The 16,629-nt window shown below is 34.8% G+C and overlaps 1 protein-coding gene across 3 annotated transcripts; it reads right to left on the bottom strand.

The window, feature by feature from the left end:
* Window positions 1–2,480: 2,480 nt before the first annotated feature.
* LOC126701246 (ubinuclein-1-like) lies at window positions 2,481–14,969 on the bottom strand. 3 transcript variants are annotated; one of them, XM_050399351.1, is made up of 13 exons: window positions 14,386–14,966; window positions 13,183–13,269; window positions 12,930–13,022; window positions 12,722–12,798; window positions 10,043–10,646; window positions 8,570–8,660; window positions 8,360–8,469; window positions 8,135–8,218; window positions 7,339–7,464; window positions 6,007–6,144; window positions 5,873–5,920; window positions 5,181–5,282; window positions 2,481–3,171 (listed from the first exon to the last, which is right to left on the bottom strand). In XM_050399351.1, the coding sequence occupies exons 1-13, from the start codon at window positions 14,641–14,643 to the stop codon at window positions 2,698–2,700; spliced, it is 2,292 nt and encodes a 763-aa protein (XP_050255308.1). In that variant the 5' UTR covers window positions 14,644–14,966; the 3' UTR covers window positions 2,481–2,697. The 3 variants fall into 3 exon arrangements, with proteins under 3 accessions (XP_050255308.1, XP_050255307.1, XP_050255309.1); XM_050399350.1 differs by having other exon boundaries at window positions 8,135–8,221; window positions 14,386–14,962; XM_050399352.1 differs by lacking the exon at window positions 6,007–6,144 and having other exon boundaries at window positions 8,135–8,221; window positions 14,386–14,969.
* Between the last annotated feature and the right edge of the window lie 1,660 nt (window positions 14,970–16,629).

The following is a 16,629-nucleotide window of genomic DNA, read 5'->3' as shown; positions in this document are numbered from 1 at the left end:
AACCACCTTTGTCTGGGTGTGAGTGTCCTTCCAAACCACTCACTGGTTTGTAAGCTGCCCAGCCACCACTACTTACATGTGCTGAACGTACCACTCCCCATTATCAGACAAAGAAATCTATTATGTTTGCTTGTTCATCGTGGCATCCATATCCGCAACAGTGCGGGTATTCTCTCTTACTATCCCTCATGACTTACACCTAGTGGTTCCAACTCATCATTCCCTCTTTTGAGTAGTATGTCATCCCAATAGGACATTTCCCCCAAAAGAGTTTGAGTGAAAACCCCAAAATAGGCTCCCCCCTTCTCCCCACCGCCAGGCCATACCCTCTCTTACCTCTGACCCATGGCCTACCACTCCTGTATTGGCTGGTTACAGGTTGGTAATGTCTGAGCCTTGTGCGTGCTCCCCTTCCGTGTGTGTCCAAAGCTTGTCTGCTACTTATGCGTTTGCCATGGCCTAGAGGCTCGTCTGTGTGTTCTGATGCTCCTTCTTGACTTCTTATGGCATGAATTGGTTTCCTGATCCTTCATTTTTTATGGCTTGCTTCCTTTGAGGGCTTGACCTTGCTTGATTGTGGGCTTTTCTCTCTTTAGCCCACTCTTTACTCCTTCTGTTGTCTTGCTAGTATTCCTACCATGTCATCATGTTATTCCCGTTGTGGTGTTATTTGATCCGTGCTTGCTGGGGCTCTTTTAGGCTTGATGTATGCTCTTCTTTCACTTGATTACAATGACCCAGCATTGTCACTGGGTCCGCATTCATGCTACTTGGGCTTTCTTGACCCATTCCCTTACTTACGAGCTTCCTTGGCCCATTTCTTCCTCCTTGAGCATCCTCAGCTCACTTTCTTTCCTTGGGCATCCTTGGGCCATTCCAACTCTGCATTCCCATAGGTTTCTACTAACTCTTTTGGGTTTTCCTGGCCCAATTACCATATCCTTTACCTTTGGAGTTCATGGGCTTTCTATCAACCCTTTACTTACTTACTTCATCACTTTGGGCCTACCTTGACCCATTCTTGCTTTCATAATGCCCATGGGTTTACTACTTCTTTCTCTAGGCTCCTTTAGACCCGCTTGCTTCCTTTGAGGCCCATTTATCATTTTATGGGCCCTTGATCCATCATTCTTGCCATTTGGGCTTAATGGTTTTTCTCTCAATTTACTAACTCTTTTCTACCCACATTGTTGGACTTCTTCCTACTATTGGGCTTTTCCAAAATGAGCATCAACAATTTCTAATTGCTTCTATTATATATATATATATATATATATATATATATATACGCACACACACTGAAGAATTAAGCCTCAATAGACTCAGTGCTATAATTGTTGGACAATTTTGTTATAGTAACTAGCATTTGAGCTCACACTCAAGCGCATGCTCAGAGACTCTTCTATTTTTTTTCTTTTAAAAATTAATAATTTTCAACTTGTAAAGTAATCACATATATACAAAGTGAATACACAAATAAGTAAATTGAAAAAATGTACTAAAAAAACTGAGGAAAAAAAAATCCCCATAAAAGAAAGCCTAAAAAGACTTGAAGATGAATTTTTATTGCATCAATATTGTAAAACAGAAAGAAGCAAACCCAAAAAAATAAATAAATAAAAGATATGAACAAACAAAATTCAAAAGTCTTGAAACTCTTAAGGCAAAATAATCATAAAATTTGAGGTAGCTGCCCAAAAAAATGGTTAGATCCCATTGCTTTTACTTTTAACGTGGGTTTTTTTTTTTTTTTTTTTTAAATGAAATAGATAACTGTTTTAAAAATTAAAATAAATTTTTTTTTTTTTTTTTAAAAAAAAAGTGTGAACGTGGAGTTATGGTCTTCTTAAAATAAAAAACTTTTAATACTCAATTTCAAAACCAACAAAAACGTAGTTCTATTTTATAGGCAATGTTTTAGAAATGTATTTTTACCATGTTATTCTCAAATTGTGTTTCTACTTAACGAGGGTTGACAAAGAATGAGAGAAAATCATGAACCAAGACCCAATTATAGAGTTTAGGGAAGGCTGGTGTATTAAATTTGGGGTAGCAATTAGAGGAAATTTCCCAGCAACCTAAACAAGCTTGTGAAATGCACTGCTTTGCCCCAGCCTCACAGGGTCACCCTACTACCTCTCAGGCTGATAGATTTCCATGATGTATTTCTTGACATTTTTCCCCATGGCCAGATCAAATGTTCCTCCTCACAAAACAAGTAGCCAACAGGGCATTTTTACGATGTTTTTATACTAGTACATTATATGGCTTCCTTTGTTGCTTAATTTGTAACTCTTATTTGTAACATGCAATTCCAATTATTCTTATTTTCCCACCAAGTGCATATTTCATCCTTCTCCTCTTGTACTCATTTTGAGTTCAAACATTTGGTTTCTATTAGAGCACTAGGTCGCATGTGGAATAATCCATACAACCAAGATTCGAGAAAAAAAAAAGGTAAAAAAACAATAAAGAACACCTTTGCACAAGAAAAGCATAGCTTGCTGCTGTTATCTCTATTGAAGATAAATCTTTAATCCAGAAGGCACCATTAAAGAACATATAATTACAAAAATGGTAACAATCAGTTGGTCAGAATGAATGAAGCCCACCAAAAAGAAAAGAAGATTGAAATACAAATACTTGTGTTATGCAAAAGATTTAACGAGGTAAACTTCCTAATTGAGCTATATCATGTCAGCTGGACTGTTCAACACTTGGAAGCGCAGTTGACTGAATGTTTGATTTTGGGGGAAGAGCTGCAGCCTGCTTGAGGGGCTTGTGTTTTTCTTCTCCCTGTTGGGAAGGTAACTTATCTGGACGGAAATTAGTTTCATGCAACTCGATTTCCGGCTTCCTCTTTACCTTCTTCTTTGTCACTCCACCATCAGACACCCTTGCATCATCCAGCGAATTGCTTGATGTTCCCTTCAACTTTTCTTGTTTTATCTTGTCCAGGTTAAGAGGACCATTCGTAGAGGGACTGTGTGCCCTGACTGCTGCAGTTGTACTAGGGAGAGGCCTGTTTGCTGAAGTTAACCCATGACTGCCAGTTTCAGTAGATAAGCGCTCACGCATAGGCTGCGGCTGTGCTATTGAATTAGTCTCAACTCGAACAGTCTCCTCTATTTTAGGTACCAACATCTTCTTCCTCTTGATTTTCTCCTGTTCCTACACAAACATTAAATATAAAAATAAATAAATAAAAACAGATATGAATCAACTTGAAAAACACCTTCAGGGTAACAAGCACCATATTATTACCATCAGTTTATGACAAATGTTTTCACCACTCACCAGTTTAAGTCTCCTTAAAAAGTATAGATATTATAGCCAACATTGCCACTAATGGTCCATTTGGATTGAGGGGGAAGTCAGGAGAGTAGAGTAGAGTTGGCCCAAAATTAGCCTATTTTCAGCCAACTCAACTCTACTCTACTCTCCTAAGAGAGCGAAGAGGAGGCCAGGGGTAACAAAATAAGGGGTAATTAAGAAAAAAATTTCTCTTGTTTTTTCAATATTTCAAATCATACAAACTTATGATGACTTCATACTCAAGTTACATTAAGCCAAACTATATTAACTTTAAAGCAGTCCCACAACTACTGGGGGGTAGGTATAAGAGATCTCATACAGAATTGGTACGGTACATTCTTACCATGAATAAACAGCACTATGATTTTCATGCATACATGTATAGAGACATGTCTAAGTATATACCGCGAGGTCACAGCCCAAAGCCAATGAGCATACCATAAAGTGTAGGAGATCTTTTTTATTGATTACAATTATAAAACAGGTTCAATTTTCCAGGTTTTTACTAATGCCATTTACTTAAAAGAAAGAATTCAATTCAACACCACATAACCCTTACGTATACAACAATATATTCAGCCTGCACAAGAAATATATTCCAGTCAACAGATTGAATGGTATAGACAGGAATTAAGAGCACTAACAATAGTGGTGCAAAATAGCTATATTGCTATTTTTAGCACCACTAATACTTAAAATACATGCTACAGCAATGGTGTTATAGCTAAAAAATTTTAGCTACTTGCTACAGTGCACAGCAATACTGTAGCAAGTAGCTTAAAAAAAATACTGTAGCAAGTAGCTTAAAAAAATTATTAAACTCTCTCTCTTCTCTCATTAAAAAAATATTTTATCTTTCCTTTCTTTTTCTCTATCTCCTGCTTCTTTTCTTTCTTTCTTTTTCCTTCTCATTTTTTTTTTCTCTCCCTCATCGCCGAGACCCATCTCTGTTGTGTGAAAAAATGGCGGCTTCTCTCTTTGTGTGTGTGGATGCTCTTATTAAGTCATTTTTGTTCAAAAGCATCGGAGTCCACAATTCATGCTTTGTGGGAGTGTAGCGTGATTACTGATTAGAACTGTATGGGATTCAGATTTTGACTGGGTTAATCACTTCGTAACTCCAAGTAGCTCTTTCACAGACCTGGTGGGAGTGGTAAGCTGAAATAAAAAATCAGATGGATTTGTTTTCCATGATAGCCTGGTCGTTGTGGAATCAGATGGATTTGTTTAGATCATATATTTCTCTCTCGATCTGTGTGTATATTAGAGCTTGATTTCATTACTCTTCTTTTAACTAGGTTTTTTTTTTTTTTTTTTTTTTTTGCTGAGGCGTTTGGTTGGTGAGAAAATGTTGCAAAATGAAGGAAATCATTATTAAAAGTAAACTTTATTACTATAAAAAAAAAAAAAAAAAAAAAAAAATCAAAATCACTTCAATTTGGCCAAGTTGGCTTGAATTTGAATTTTTTGGTGGTGATTTGTGTGGTGGTTTTTGGCTAATTTGGATTTTTGGCAGTGGTTGTGGGTAGTTGTTCTTGGCTTGCTAGTTGTTGTTGGGTGGTTGTGGGTGGTTGACAGTGGTTGTGCCATTGATCGATTTGTGGTGTTTTTTTGGTAGTGGGATGTATTATTTTATTGTAGTAGATATATTATTTTATTGTGATATTTATATTATTTTATTGTGTTGAAAGCTAAAATAGATCCACTGCTGCTGGATGTTTTGTAAAATAAGTAGGTAAAATAAATAAAGTAACTTTTTGTGATGTCAAATAGCTAAAAAAATAGCTCCACTGCTGTGGATGCTCTAAAAGCTTAGAAGCACAAGAAGCCTTACCAACACCCAAGACAAAATGCCTAACACGTACCTTATGTTTGGTGTACAATGCCCTCCTTCTCTCTTTTGCCCTACAAATTGCTCGTTTTATCCCATGGTTGTCCATGAAACCATTTGGCCACAACTGCGCAAGCTGAACCACAGACAGGATTTTTACGTCAGAAAAGCAAGGAAATTACTGAGGAATGTTTGGACAATCATAACGATAATAAATTAATAAATATATCATGTTTAAATGAACAGAAACCATAACCAGCAAGAGAGCTTCAAAAAAATTTGGTGATAGAAAGGCTCTTTAAAGAAATAAATCCAGAGAGAATAATCAGAAAGCATGTCAAAAAAATTGTCAGTCAACATAAACCTCAGAATACAAGACTCAACATGTATGAGGAGAGAAATAGAAGTCACTTGCCCCATCTCATGCAATAAACATATTTTGAGAAAATCAACCAAAACTGAAACACAAAACCTAAACAAACTCATGAGAAACTACTAGAGAAGCCGATTTCAATGCTTTTATGGCCATCTCATGCAGCTTCATTAAATCTTTAATATCTAAAATGGCAGAAGCAGTAAGATGGAAATGCTGACAAAGAAACTAATGGTGTGTTTGGATAAGCTGTTGCAAATTTGAAACAGAGTTTTGGGTTTTTAAAAAGCACTTTTAGATCCCATAATGCCTAACCAAACGGACCCTAAACAAACACATAAAACTTGAATTACCTCAGCATATAACTTTCTAATTTGTGGACCCGCATCTTCATCCAGCCCCTAGACCCATTGAGAATAAGATAAAATAAGAAAATTTTCCTCCACCATGAAGAAACAAAATTTTCAGAGAAAGCAAGAATCTATACATCAACAAAAAGGTCATAAAGATCACAAATCTTGTCCTCCATAGCAACATCCATAATAAATTTTTTTTTAAGGACTCCTTTTTCTTCAGAACAAAGTTCTTGAAAATCATCCGATGCTCCTGCTTGCTGCCCAAATGCCTGGGAAACATATCATGCATTTCAAATTAATTCCAGTAAATTCACTAGAAACTATTGCGACTGAGACACAGTACCAAGCATCACAAGAAAAAAAGTTATTAAGCATTGCTGTTATAATAGACAATCAGTTTTCTGTGAAAAATAAAATAAATCTGATTTCAATAGTGATAAATGAACATAAGTATTTTTCAATTTTAAGATGGTTTGGTCAGGAGAAACAAAGAGTTTGACTGCAGCCACATGGTTAAACAGTGCTTGGCACTCCTCTAAGACAAGAGTAAGGCCAGAACATAACATTCTGAACGTGAAAGACACAAGTAGCTTTAATTTACTGGAAGAAATGATCCTACATAGAGCAAAAAGAAAAAGGGGACCACAATACTGACTCTGGTAGTAATATAAGAAGCATTGTTAATCAAGTGAAATTTAAAAATAAATAAGAATGATGTAGAACAAATTGGCTGATAGGGTTGTATTTTGAACTAGGGTTAGGGCTAAGAAATTAAATGGGGGGTTTTTGGTGGAGGGCCTGAAGGTTGAAAGTATTAGGTTATTTGACTGATTCTAATCAGAAAATAGAAAAGGAAGAAGGGGAACAAGAGGGAAAAAGAAATGGATTCACAGCTAAGGTTTGAATGCTTCAAGCACTCAGACAACGGCCGTAGAAAAATTCCAAAAACTTTCATTATTTCAAAGGTTGGCTACAAAATGCTTTAGCTGGAAACCATAAAATACCCAAGTTTTAAATCAAATAAAACACTTAAAGATTTAACTTAAGACTCAAAAATAATAAATTTCATTGGTTACAAAGAAAAAGGAAGATAGATTTTTTCAAGATGGTTAACCACTTGAAGTCAACCTGAAAAGCCCAAAGCAATTATCAACAAGCAATCAAACTAGCTAGATAAATCCCAGGTAGGGCTTGTAGAATCATCGTAGTCCCAAATTAAAATTCGTGCTTTAGAATTCAGATTCCTGTCTCTTGTAAATCTTACCAAACCGTCCGGTTGTGTCCCATCAAAGAAGCTCAGTCCACTATCATTTATTAAGTTTCACTTTTATCCAGCTAAAGAGAATGAAAAAAATAGCACTGAAACACAACACAGGTCAAGACTCCTAGGCACATTCACAAAGAGAGAGAGATACAGAGGGAGTAACATTACCACCAAAAAAAAAAAAAAACAAAAAACGTACCTTCAACTCCAAAGAGGGTGGCTGTGTCTTAATCATCTCAACTACTTCCCTCTTTATCAGTTGAAACCTATCATCTTTCTCCTGTTTTGCTGAAAGACCCATACTAATCATGACTTTTAAGTTTCTCTGTAGCAAAATACAATGGATAAGTTCTTGCCATCATTTAATCGTTGTATATTAAGTTTAAAATAAATTAATTAATTAACCTCAAATTAATTAACACCAAAAATGAAATAAATGCAAAAGAGAACACTAGTTAAAAACAATATGATGATGAAGTTTTCACAAGAATGTACAACTATTACCCAATTTTATTTATCCATCATAGAAACAATAGTGACAAAAAGAAACTTTATTATTAACCACATTGATAAAAATTCCATGAAGTTTATCACATTCTTATCATGCTAACGTAAAGAGCTTGTAAATTTCCATGAAGTAAAATTCAAAATTCCAGTAGCTGCCATGAAGGCATCGAAGGCCTCAACTATATATCAAAATTCAAAAGCTCGTAGCTCTGACCACGGCATTAATAAGCACAATATTCATCCACCCCTGCCCTAAGTAAATTAAAGGAAAATTGAGGCGGCAACTGGAATATGGAGAATCAAGTACCAGAAAGTCACATTGTTTTCATAGAAGATGATGACCCTGCCAATGGCCTTTGGGCCAAATGGCACTTCCACTCCCCATAATTATGGAGTGGTGGATGAGGGTGGAGGTTCATATCCCCTTGGGTGCGAGTTTTTACCTGGCAAACAATAATAATAAAGTAACAATAAACAGAAGGTGATACCTTCAATGTTCTGAGCTGAATTAGATGACCAAGAATACTCATTAGACGGTTAAGTAACTCCTTTGATATTCTCCCTTGGCTTGCCTGCTGCATCCAAAAAATAAACAAAAGGCTTACATAGAACTTCCTCAAAAGCTTTGTGTAATATAAACAAACGCATATACATTGAGGTCATGATATAAATTTTCAAAACAACACAAAGTGATGTTAGCTCTTCTCTAATACCGCTAATCTAGCAACTTTAGCAAGCTTCAGCTTTATTTCTCTAGGTAATCTCCTTTTAACTCCCTGGGATGAATTATCTGCCTCTTGATTATCCACAGCTGGTGGCCTTGCTGTAATATGTTACACAAAAAGCAATTGATTATTGGCAAGAAAATCAGCAAATTAACATGTATAAAAAATAGAATTGTCACAAGAAATTTATAGCCTTACATTCAGCAACCATCTTCTCTAACTCCCTAATGGCCTTTTCGAGTGAGCTTTTTGGCCTAACATTAGAACCATCCTTTCTGTGTGTTACCTTCTGCATGAATTTATGAAACAACATCAAAACTAAAACAAACATGATATACAAGGAAAAACAATTACCATCACTTCTGTAATAAGAAGATAATGCAGCTATCTCAAGAAAATAAAGAGAGAGAGAGAGAGAGAAATGAGGCACTTAGTGAGAAAGGTCCCCTTTAGCCAAAACATGGTAGTAGCATCTACTTCTTTTTTTATTATTGATAAGTTACACACAAACCCAAAGGGTCTTGGACCCACAACCTCACCCTCCATCACATTATCATTGGAGAAGGAAGTGCTAGTTAGGCTATAGCTCATCGGCTAGTAGCATCTTCCATTTTTCCTCAAACTCAACTAAATAAAAAACAACAGCTGCAACAAACTAAAATTTTAAGAATGCACAAAGGAAATACAGGGTAGAAGGGTAACTTTTACAGCTGCATCTGGCAGTGTCTTTACATTGTCAGGCACAAATTCTGAACTTCTACAAAAATTAAGGCATTATTATACATTTTATGTGTCAAATTTCTTCAGACGTGGCAACTCTCTCTAAAACCTAGTGAAATAATTTTTTGACAAGTACATACAGCTCACAGAAAATTAAAGAGGTTGATATAAATAACATAGATCAGTTTTTTCTTTTGACAAATGGCTGCACTAGTCTGGAAAACCTGTCTTCATAATGCTTCAGATTTAAGTAAAAATAAATTGCTTCCAAACTACGTTGACTGACCTGACTTAAAAACAGAATTATAATAACAAAAAATAAAATACAAATGTCGGATTTTGAGAAAGAACACAAATCAGAAAAAACATCAAGTAGATTGATAATGTGAGAATTTGCATATGTAAACATCAAGATTTTTTTTTTTTTTTTTTTTTTTGGGATAAGTACATGTCAACATCAGGATTAAGATAAAGTTATTGCATGTCATTCAAAAAGATATATATATATATATATATATATCTCAAAGGCCTCACTATCAAACACTACTACATTTATGTCTACATAAACCCTTCATCAAGTCCAGAATTTTATAAAAGCAAACACTGAAATATGCTTTTACTCATTTGCTCGAATTAGATAGTTATTGCTTCCTCTACCTTGTATCTTGAAATGGATAAAGCTCAAGCAAGATCAAATATTAATGTGTTTAATATTAACACACACACATACATGGTGTATAAATGTTTCCTTATAGGTAAATTTTTAGGAATTGGCTAATTTGGCTTTGGCACCAGGTGTCCACATCATGTAGTTCACGGCAGACAAATGATCAACTCATGAATGAAGAAATATAGTGGTTATTTAATTTGAATAGATAAGTAAATAAATAATTTTTTGATGAAGTAAATTTTTTTTTTAAGTGTAAGTAAATAAATAAATGAATAACTTACTGTTGTTTGCACGGTTGCATACTTGTCCTCAGAGAAATTATTATCAGATAGTTCACGAATGCCATTCTTTTCTTTTGGCCTAATTGATGATTCCAACTGATCAACATTGTTCAAGGGTTTTCCAGATAGAGATTTAGATTGTGCATAAGCACTTTTGTCCATGTATTTTTGGTGTGAAGTGTCAAAGGGTCCACTTGCATCTTTCAATTTGTCACCAAGGTTCTTAGAATGAACAGCTCCAGTCTTCTGCTTATCAATATCCCTGACTTCTGCTAGGGATACAGAAGCATCACCATTAGATGCTTTTAAGGAAGGATCAAATGCCGTTTTAGTATCAACAGATTTCTTCTTGGAAGGAATTCCAGGAGCACTTAATTGATTCTGAAATTTCACATCTTGAAACTGTTCACTTGTTACAGCCAAATTTTGTGAGGGACTAGTAGAGTCCTTCATAAACATTGCTGCTATCTTTGTGGCTGCCGTCTTGCCCTTTTTTACATGTTTAGATGGTGCATGATGATCATCATTTTCAACATGACCCTTTTCCAAATCTCTTCTGCGCCTTTTCTTTGGTTGCTGATTAGGTAATACAGCAGGTTCGTTTCTAGTAAAAGGGCGAAAAATCAGTGAAAAGATTAAAAAAAAAATGCCAAACTCAACAGATCAAAACATACTTTAATTTAACTTATTCAGAAATCTGATGCACTAAATTTTCAACTAGAATCTTGGCATAGATTGTTCTAGAAAAAACATTAAGATAATAACATTCTTAACATAACTAGCAAATAACTCCAGGGGATAGATCAAAGTAATTAAAAATAATGAGTTCAACAACACTTACTATTAAAAGAACCATAAAAGATGAATGATGATAACATAGTAGGTGACTAATAAAGATTTTCTGCCAGTTGAAATACTGATGCCTGATAAGGAGTTCTACAGGCTCTCATTTGATGGGTTTGGGAGGAGATATAGGAGAATGTTGAATAAGGTGTTGGCTGTTTTTTTTTTTTTTAATTTTTTATTGATAATTCAATAATTGGGGGAGGGAGAATTTGAACCTTGGATGTCCCAGTTGGAAACACCAAGAGGTGCCACTTGAACTACAAGGCTCTTGGCAAGGTGTTGGTTGTATTTTTAGAGAAAGCTTCAGGTGTAGAGTTGTGCAGGGTGCATAAAGATTAAATCAACCCTTTCGACTTTCCAGAACCCCCATGGTTATGGCTTTTGATTTATCGCAACTGGCATGTATTGCTTGTATGTACATGGATGGGCCCATCTTAATGATTCCTTTAATATGTTCCCATAATGGTGATTTATTGACATCCATTGTCACTTATTTGGAGGGGGGTAAAGTAGCAAGCCATCTCTATACCATTACTACCACACAGCTAGGATCTAGAGCATCTTAAAAATATTAGCATTCAGCCTGAACAGACATTGACAGTTGACCACAATTGATCATACAAAAAATTACCAACAAATCAGAATAAAACTAATAATTCAGTGGTGAATCTGGTCTGCCTAATCCTTGCACTCTACCTCTTTCAGTACCTGAGAGCTAAACCCCCACTCCTGTGTTTTTATGTATTATGTGAAGGAAAACCTTTTCTAAGCAGATTTATAATCAGGTAACAAACTGAGCATAAGGAAGACAAAAGGGCACAATTAAACCATATCCTTATTTTAATATCAGTGAAAAAACCTTGCTGAAGAGACAAAACCAAAGATAAGATACAGATACACACATTTGTTAGTTAGATTAACATATGAGTCTAAGTGTATACACAAAAGCATGAAGATATACACACACACAAGAAAAGGAGATAGAGATGACCAATAAAGACTTCCTGTAAGTCTCAATGAACCAATAGGCCCAATACTCTCTTCATATTGGTAGTTATGTTCATTATGAAAAGCATCCCCAACTGAGTGCCCCTTCATGGCTACAAACTGTAACATTCTAAGGCTTAGGCAAGGCAACACTCTTCCACCACTAACATACTAACACATAAGTAAACTCGTGATAAGAAATGAACCTGAAGAGAAACTTTCTCATGTTCAAATGTTAAGATATTTCAAATCAATGGAATAAAAACAAACTACTAACCACAGTTTTGTCATGATCATAACAAACATGATTTTTATGACAATGAAAACAACTTGAAAGAGTAAATCCCCAAAGGTCAACTTGAAATATTAGAAATAGTAATCACGAAACTACATCAAATCTTGTATACCTCCACCTTTTATATGCGTTACAAATAACTGCAGGTATGTAAAATTAACATTAAAAAAAAAAAAAAAACTGGTTAAAAAATTTGTGAAATTCCTTGCAGTACTTGCTACCATTTCACTATTTTGAAACCATCAAAAAGGAGTGGTCAAATCCAAATGTTTTGTAATATGATAATATTTCCAATTTTTTAATAAATGATTCATTCCATTAAAAGAGGGCAGAACTAAAATATGACTAAAGCCAGAATTTTCAGGGAATAAATTGTGGACTTAAACTTAAGGCTACATACCAATGGCCATCAAAAAGAAAATTAGGTTCTGGCAATGTCACCTCTTTGACCAGACTAACATAAAGAAGCAGGAAAAAGAATAGTATACAGCTAACGAATGCAATTCAAATGACAGGAATAGAATCAAGTAAAGGTTCAAAAAAAAACTCACATGCGTTCTAACTTCCCCCTATTAACAAAAAAACCATCATGTTTTATTGCTGAGTTATCAACTTCGAAATATTCATCCTGCAGTAAAGGTAAAGAGGAACATTACAAAAGCAGTATACACCTTAAGACACCCATAGAATGAGAAGAACAATGCCACTTAGAGCTCCACAAAGTTCAATGTGTATATGCAAAATGAAAATTGTACTTACCAGCTCAGCATCATCTATGAAAGAGTCTTCTGTATCATACTGATCATCATCAGGAAGATCACGTTGATCTTCATCATCACTACTATCCTTACCCTAAGAATTATTCATCGTCATATTAGCATAATGCATTCCAAATATTCTCATACTCTCTTGCATATTAAATAAAAGAAACGTATCTCAGAATCAATGATTCTGCAACAAATTCTCACTAAACAAAACCAAAAGATTTGGGGGGGGGGGGAGAGATACATACCATGTAGAGACGTTCGATCTTCTCAATAACAGCACTAAAACGATGCGGACCAGGTTCATCAGTCACTTCATTTTCAGTTGGTTGTCCCTAAAGATGAAGTGCAAGTAAGAATTTATAGTGCATAAAGAAACCACAACTCCATGTGCAACGAATGGCACATGGAAATTGAGCAGAAAAGCAGATGACTGAAATCTAACAAAAAATATATTATCACAAGAACAAAAATGCTTGTCATAACCAAGATCCTATATGTTGTCTACTGATGTAAATGGAGATAAGGTCACACTCTTTAACACTAACACATAGCGCAAAGACCTAGATACAAGACTATATCGTCCTACATATGCATACAGCCATCTTGACATGAATCCAAGTATTTCCAAGCAAAACATAACTATGACAACATACCATATACAAATTAGACATATGAAAATTAATTATCATAGGAGAGCATTTATGATATTATATAAAAATATGTATAGAATTATTCATTCCAAGTGCATACACCATTTGAGCTATAATTTAAAACTACAATAGTATCCTAGAAATATCCAAAATCCTCTCACAAACCATAGAGCTGAGAATACTGTTAGCACGATTCACGTGCAATACTTAAGGGTTAAGAACAAGAATCCAAACATGCAAAAGCTCACATGACCACACAATATCAAGAATTGAACTTTCTGTGAGACATAATAATACACACGCGTAAATTCTTCCATGGAACCATATACAGCAGTGCAAACAATATCATAAAATTGCCAATACTAATTCCTCAATAGATACTATTTAACTGGCATTCATTACTCGAAGAAGGACACAACACCAACCCAATCAAAGTTCGGATTAAGGTTTAGTTGAGTTAACCCGAGTTGAGTTCAGTCGAATGAATGAAAAGAAAAACACAATGGTCAACTCTTACCTTTCCTAATCAAGCATTTTCATTCTATCCCCTAACCTACTCCATCCACAAACAACCACAAACCCAATTTAAATTCAAAAAAAAAAAAAAAAAAAAATCCACAAATTTCTTCGAAACAATGGTTTCGAACCCAAATCCTTTCACATGTAAATAAAAGATGTAAGCCAGTACACAAAGCTCCCCCAATTCACATACACAGAAAGTAATCAAATTGATAAAATTTACAATCAACGCTATGTATCACACAATGTTTTCATAGAGAGAGAGAGAGAGAGACTGACCGGAGCGAGGCGGGACTCGAGGGCGGGGTGAGCGTTGGCGGGAGGTTCAGGAGCGGAGGTGGAGGCGGATCCATTGACCTTGTTAGCGTCTTTCAGGAGCTTCTTCCAGGAGACTATGGTGGTCTCGCCGGGTCGGAGCTCCACCGTGAACATTTGCCGGTCACCGGCCTTCACAAACGACGACGAAGCCCTCGACGCCGACGATTCGCCACCTGCAACAGAAGCAGAAGCAGAAGCCTTCTTCTTCTCTTCCTCCATGGCCGAGAGAATTGTAGAAGATTATTGGGATCGAAGGTTGGAGAACATGGCAATAGGCAATAGGGCAGAAAAGGGTTTTTGAGCCCTAGAAACTAAGAAAGAAAGGGGAAAAAAAAAATTGGGTTTGAGAGATTGCGCGGGATACAATATTGTATTTTACTGCGGAGGGATTATTTTTTATTTTATTTTTTTATTTAACTGCAGGCAAGGTTTTTAATTACTAATTAATTCTGGGGGCTTCTTTGTTTTTTCTTTCTTTTTATATTTGAGTAGTATTTCAAAAAAAAAAAAAAAATACTACAAATTTTCTTGCTGTTTCTTTCCCGAGAAAGTGAGAGGGAGGGAACTGGGACGGCGATGGCACGAAATTATTTCTTGTCATGGGCTGGGTCCAAAGCCCATGTCTGACTAGAGGACTTGGGGCTAAAAAATATATAAGAATTAGGGATTAGGGGTCTTTTTTTTCTTTTTCTTTTTTAATGGAAGTTCTTTATTACACGACCATAATACTAATTTGTTTGTTTTTTTTTTTTTTTTTATGTAATGGAAGATGAACTCTAGATCTCTTATTTAATGATAAGATATTTTACTAGTTGAGTTAACTAAAAACTACTGTTAGAGAACTATTTTGTTAGGCGTGTTTAAAAAATCCAACTTTTTTAATAGGCCTTCATTGTTGTTTATAAAAGGAAAAGACTTAAATACAGTATTTAAATATTATTTCTTATGTTCTTCTTTTAAAATTTTACCATGTAGATATTTTTTTTATGGAATTGAAGTATATTTTTTAATTAAGTAACTATATGGCTGAATTTTAAAAAGAGAACATAAAAAACAGTACCTAAAGTATTGTACTTAAATTTTGTTATTTCTAAAATTGATAGGATAGCATTTATTTACATTATTACACATGTGATGTGATATGACATAGATTTATTGGACTTAATGTAATTGACAAAAAAACTAAGTTGATAGAAATGTTAACAATTTGAACAAAAGTTGACAATTCAACCCCCAACTAAAGGGTATAATTTTAAGTTTGAATTAAAAATTATATATAAAATTTTTAACAATATAAGGCCAATGAATCTAATTTTATAAATTCATAAAGAAAAATTATTTTATCTAATTAATTCAAATAATATCAATTTAATTGTAACCGGAACCGGTCTAATTTTGCTTTCTTAAATAGTTATAAATTTATTTTTACTTTTAAAATATATTATTAAAAGAAACAATTTCGTACACTCAGAGCAGAAGGGGGAAAATATCTAGAATTTGGCTCTTAAACTTTTTAAGACAAACCATTGCCGCCCTGATTTGTGGCTTTTATTAGCTACACATACGGGATTTAATTTGAAGGGGCCAATGTAGTCCTTTCAGAATAAAAGCTATATATTTGGGCCCAAAATAAAAATGAATAAGATTTGTTACCAAAGTCATTTTGTCTTTATTTTACATTTCAAAGACAGCATTGAATTATTGAATGGCTATAAAACAACACTTGGTTTTAGCATTTGCATTATATAGCAGGGTCATTCTCTAGAATCTGCACATATTTTGAACTTACTTCAAATGTATGCTTTCAACTTACGCCAACAAAGTACTGCGATAGTGCAAAGAGCCGAGGACATTAAAAAAAATTGTTTATAAAATAGTCCACTAATCACCTTTCTTAGATTAAGCCATTAATTTCTAATAAATTATCACATCACTTCTTAATATGAGATTTTTACCATCCAACATGTGTTGGTAGGAATTTTAAATTAGCAGTATAGACTCTTTTATTTTAATGATTTTTGTTCATGTCATTGCATGTCTAATATTTGTATTGACCTCAAGGTGGGAGTTTAGTGGTTAAGCACCTCGTTCATCTTGCCTTTAGCATTTGGGTTTAAGCCATACAAGATGCATTAGTATTGAGGTTGGAGGAGCCATCTAGCGCAAAGGGTGGAAAGTGACTTACTCCCAAGATTCCATATTTTT

Source organism: Quercus robur, chromosome 9 (assembly GCF_932294415.1).
Source record: "Quercus robur chromosome 9, dhQueRobu3.1, whole genome shotgun sequence".
Lineage (NCBI taxonomy): Eukaryota > Viridiplantae > Streptophyta > Magnoliopsida > Fagales > Fagaceae > Quercus > Quercus robur.
The sequence above is the reverse complement of the archived record's forward strand: the minus strand, read 5'-3'. Positions and strand labels throughout refer to the sequence as shown.